The 4,923-nt window shown below is 31.7% G+C and overlaps 1 protein-coding gene across 2 annotated transcripts in view; it reads left to right on the forward strand.

Annotated features, from left to right (window-relative positions):
• Positions 1-4,923, forward strand: part of LOC113226272 (serine/threonine-protein phosphatase alpha-2 isoform) — a 74,907-nt gene that overhangs the window by 2,489 nt on the left and 67,495 nt on the right. For both annotated transcript variants that reach the window (XM_026458836.1, XM_026458837.1), the window contains exon 3: positions 1,411-1,627. In XM_026458836.1, the coding sequence (XP_026314621.1) occupies positions 1,411-1,627 (217 nt within the window). The remainder of the gene's footprint in view (positions 1-1,410; positions 1,628-4,923) is intronic.

Below are 4,923 nucleotides of genomic sequence, written 5' to 3' on the forward strand. Positions count from 1 at the left end.
CAAAATTTCAACTTTACAGATATAGCGTAAAATTCATTGCTATAAAATAAAAATTTGCAATACTTATCAAAGTATGAATTTACATTAAAGCGTGCCATAATCCAATATATATGTTAATTATCCTGAACGAGCCTATTCTATTGTTTACACATAGCATAGGCATTTTGTTATTTACTATACAATACATTTATGCTTGAATTTATGAATTCAAATTTATTATTATTGCACACTGAAATACTTGCTAAAGACAGCAAACTAATTATTAATATTTAATATAAGTGACTTATACTATGTGCAGCATTGCGGCCATGTTGTGTTTATAAACTTTTAAAATTATTATTCTACGTGGTTTATGACCAAAATTCACTCTCTCCACTTCCACTAATGGGTAGAGGTGGGTGTTTAAACAAAAAGCACTTAAAATAAATTTTCTTTTTGATAAGATTACTTATATTAAGTTGTAAGTGTTGTAAGTTGCAGTTCAATATTCAACAATTTCATTTGAGGGCATTGCCTCTGCACCCGTCACACTGAGACGTAATTTGACAAGTCCCATGTGCCTGTAATTCCACCAGCACCCTAACCCTTCCAGTGTAAAATTGTACCTATGGAATAAATGATTATTCGACTTTGACTTTCTAAACCGAAATGCGATAATGCTACTGTTTGGCAGCAGAAATAGGTATGGTGGCAGTACTTCCCTGGGCGAACTCTTTCACAAGAAGCTCTACTGCTGCTTAAACTACTAATAGGAATAAATATAGATATAATTTATCCCAACCAAATTGTCTAGCATTCTGCTGGGATTACGTCCCAGTTAGAGGGGAGTTTGATAATAATTGTCGATATTCAGAAAAAAATTACTTTTATTGCTTACTTTTACGGTGAAGCAAAAAATAGTGATATAAAATAGTTTGCTTCGTACATTACATAAAAAAAATAATCTTGAAGAGAGGTTTCATAATATTCTTTGATGTTATGTGAAGTTTCTGGCATGCATTAAGCTGCTTTGGAAAACTGACCCAAATGTAAGCTCTGCAGTAAGACAAGCTTTATGTGTTGATACTGTATGTACTTTTAAAATGTTTGCATTAAAATGCAGTCTTGCTATGAAAATGCAGTGATAACCTAGTTTACTGAATGTTTACCTTGTAATATCAAGTTTGCACTGTGTAGGTATGTTTGTTCAAATGCGCATATAATTTCTGTGAGTCTTCTTGGTTTCATTTGTATAAGTCATATTGCTTAAGACACTTTTGTAACGTAAAATTAGGATAGCAAATGTTCTATGTTAATAGGCTTCTATATAAAAGTACACCTGTCTCTATTATTTTTTTTTTTTTAATTATATCTAATTTTATTTTAAGAAAGACTTACGAGCCTTTATTTAACATGAAATTCACTTTACAGGAGACATCCACGGACAGTACTATGACTTACTAAGACTGTTTGAATATGGAGGATTCCCTCCTGAGTCTAACTATCTCTTCCTCGGAGACTATGTTGATCGTGGAAAGCAGTCACTGGAGACCATCTGCCTGCTTCTAGCGTACAAGATAAAATATCCAGAAAACTTCTTCCTTTTAAGAGGCAACCATGAATGCGCTAGCATTAATAGAATTTATGGGTAAGTGATTTTTAAGTTATTCATTGATATGAGTCTTTCTTTTTTAGTTTATGACTTTTTTGTGGTCATGGATTTCTTTTGTCCCTTTGTAGAGGTGTACATCGAAACTTATTCCAAAAAAGAAATGTTCTTTATTATACACATTTAATAGTTTTGTCTAATAAATTTTTAATATCCATTTAATGTTTTTCTTTAAATAGCAGAAATACATTGTCAAAATATGGAAGACGCAATTTCTTAGTGAAAAATCTTCCCTTTTTTAAGTTAAAATTAGGTTTTTAAAGCGGTTTCTCGAGGAGGGACCTCTCTCCTTTTTTATTTTTATATGCAGCCAAGCAGAACTACTTGAACTTACGTGAGCATTTCCCATGACCACATGTTGTTTGGATCCGTATTTTCGTGTTTCGTTTGTAATTTAAATAAATAGGCTTTTTGTTATTTTAACAATTTAATAGTTTGTTGGAACAAATTGCACAGTGAAACAAAGTGACGTAATTGTGAACAGGTTTTAAATATTCGATACAAGTAAAAAAGCTTACTAATATTCAGTGGTATATTTAATGGAGAACTCATATTCACGGTTATACTGAATGAAGGTTATTGCGATACTACTCTCATTGAATTTACACAAAAGAAGTATAGAAATAAAATAAAATACTTTCAATTCACACTAATACAACACTCGTATTCATACTTGAAATCGTCAAATTGATTTAAATTCCTAAAGCAGTTTGTCCTAAGAAGAATGAATAAGGAACTCTAAGGAAAAAAAATCTAAACTTTGTAAATATATACTTGTTTACACTGATCATTTACAATAATTATTTCAAAACATGATGGAAATAATTTCAAAATTAAAACGGATCATTCCGAGGGACCCAAGTATTCAGAAACTGTATAATAACCTTAAATAATAATTAACGTAAATGTAACATTATTTCCTCAAAACTATTACTTCCATTTCATTTTATTTGTTGGTTGGAATGAATTTTAATAATGGGCTATCATGAGTTGTCGAACCCCTTCCAATGTCAACCGAGGAATCGTGCATTTTTTTGTTGTACAACATGAGTCACTGTTGTGATTCATAAGAACAAGGAAAACTTTTTGATGCAATGCAAAGGAATTAAAATCGACGTTTATGACGAAAACGTACTACAGAATCACTTCGGTTTGTTTTAACAAGAGACATTTTGTAATTATAGCAAAAATAATACGTCTGAAGCCGTCTTATTGAAAAAAGAAAGTTTGTTTCACGAAATAGAATAACATGTCCAACTTTTGTTGTAAAAAATGTAAAATCTAGTACTAAAACAAGCCAAATTAGTTTATTTCCATTCATACTCTCGTCTTTATAATAAAATATTAAAAACTTGAAAGAAATAAGGGCTTAAAATGTAAACCTGGGGAATTCCATATTGAAACCTTACGTAATCATAACATATAATGAGTCAAACACTTACTAATTGTATATAAAGAGTCGAGGACATAAGTTCGTTGCTCATTAGAACATTTTGCGATCCCATTAAACTGTTTTAAGGTTGAATTCACACAATGGATGGGGTCGAATGCGTAGGGCAATTGTTTGAACTACTTGACTGCATAATCGTGTACACAATTATGTTATATGGTCATGTAGATCTTTGTTATAAAGGGAACATTGTAAAACATGATGGTGAATAGTTTCTCGGTTGAATTGATAGATGAGTGCAAAAACACTAAGGAAAAAACAGTCGTAGTAGTTTAGTTTTAAAGAAAGATTTTCCGTGTTCAAGTTTTCAATAAATCAAGTTTTCTCAGCATTCTCGCTCAGGATAATCGTCCTGTGGTTTTTTAACGTTCACTTTTCTTCTCGACGTTCATGTCAAAATTATGTCATATGCAAGTAAGAATATGATTCTTATTGGCTTGAAACGTAATTTTCTGACTTTGTTGTGCTTATTTTTTATATAAATAAGTTAATATGTAACTTCCTCATATATTACGCAAACAGTATTAGAAATATATTCCACTCTTTGATATTTAATCATCCGTGGCTTCATTATTTTATCACTTCATATCTTGCTTGCTGATATCTGGGGGCCGGATAATTTTTTTATAACATTTCGGGAAATTTTTCAATCGCCTCTATCTTTTTTTGAAAGCCTGATTTTTTTTTTGCTATCGATAGTACTTCATGTACTTGACTAAACCTCTAAAACAAGTTTAATTCGTATATTTTTTAAATAATATTTATCATAGATTTTTTTTTAATTGTTATTATTTTTTTGTAGAATGACATGGAAAGGTAAAAAAAAAAACGAAAAGATCACGAGATACTGCTTCTTTTTTAGAATTCATATTTTTGATGGGTTGTATATCATTCAGGTTGTCTCTAAATAAATTCGAAGTCAAAATAACAGCCTTAATATGTACTCTATAACGAACGAAATCGAGCGATATTTGCTAAAATATTTCTTCTTCAAACGAAACTTATGAAATTAATTGTATAAGAAAAAAGTTAAAATACTTCTTTACAAGACTGTTATGACAATAGATGATGTTTATAATACGCCTAGTACCAAATTCAAAGGCAGCCTGAATATTATACGAGTATTAGCAATATATATTATCGTATGACGGTATGAGATTGTCCAAATTCCTCAAAGATAAGTCTAATGACAGTTATTGAATGACATTAATGGGTATACATTAACATACTCTATTTCAACTACAGAAATAATAACAAAAATATATCTATCATCACTGGTCTCTTCTAAGAAGTGGGTTTAGGTTGTAATAAGCGTTCAGGTTTCACGATCTCCGTGGTCCAGTGGCTTGCGCACCGGTTTTCATGATGTCGCCATCTCTGACTTCCCGGGTTCGATCCCCAACCGGGTCAATATAGAAAACGAAGTTTTTTTCTATATTGCCTCGGGTGTGGGTATCTGTGGTACCGTTGTTGTTTCCGATATCCATAACACAAGTTAAAGCATTTGTTTACTTACTTACTTTCGGTTCAGATGTACGTATATGATGTTGTCTAGTATTTACCTAATAATCCGCCACGCGGGCCCAATGCGGGTTTCCGGAATTTACATGGCTTCCAAACGATGTGAACCTTTTTTCGCATGCAGTTTTCCTCACGATTATTTTTCGTCAACGTTAGCAAGAGATATTGCTACTAAACCTTCACAAATGTACTTTACTTAGAAATTAAAGTCCGTTCATACCGCTACAAGGATTCGAATCGTCGGTTGCTTAGAAATTAAAGTCGGGGTTCATACATTCACAGGGATTAGAACCGTCAGTTGCTT

The sequence above is a fragment of the Hyposmocoma kahamanoa genome, unplaced genomic scaffold, assembly GCF_003589595.1.
Source record: "Hyposmocoma kahamanoa isolate Upper Pololo Valley unplaced genomic scaffold, ASM358959v1 185, whole genome shotgun sequence".
Taxonomy (NCBI): domain Eukaryota; kingdom Metazoa; phylum Arthropoda; class Insecta; order Lepidoptera; family Cosmopterigidae; genus Hyposmocoma; species Hyposmocoma kahamanoa.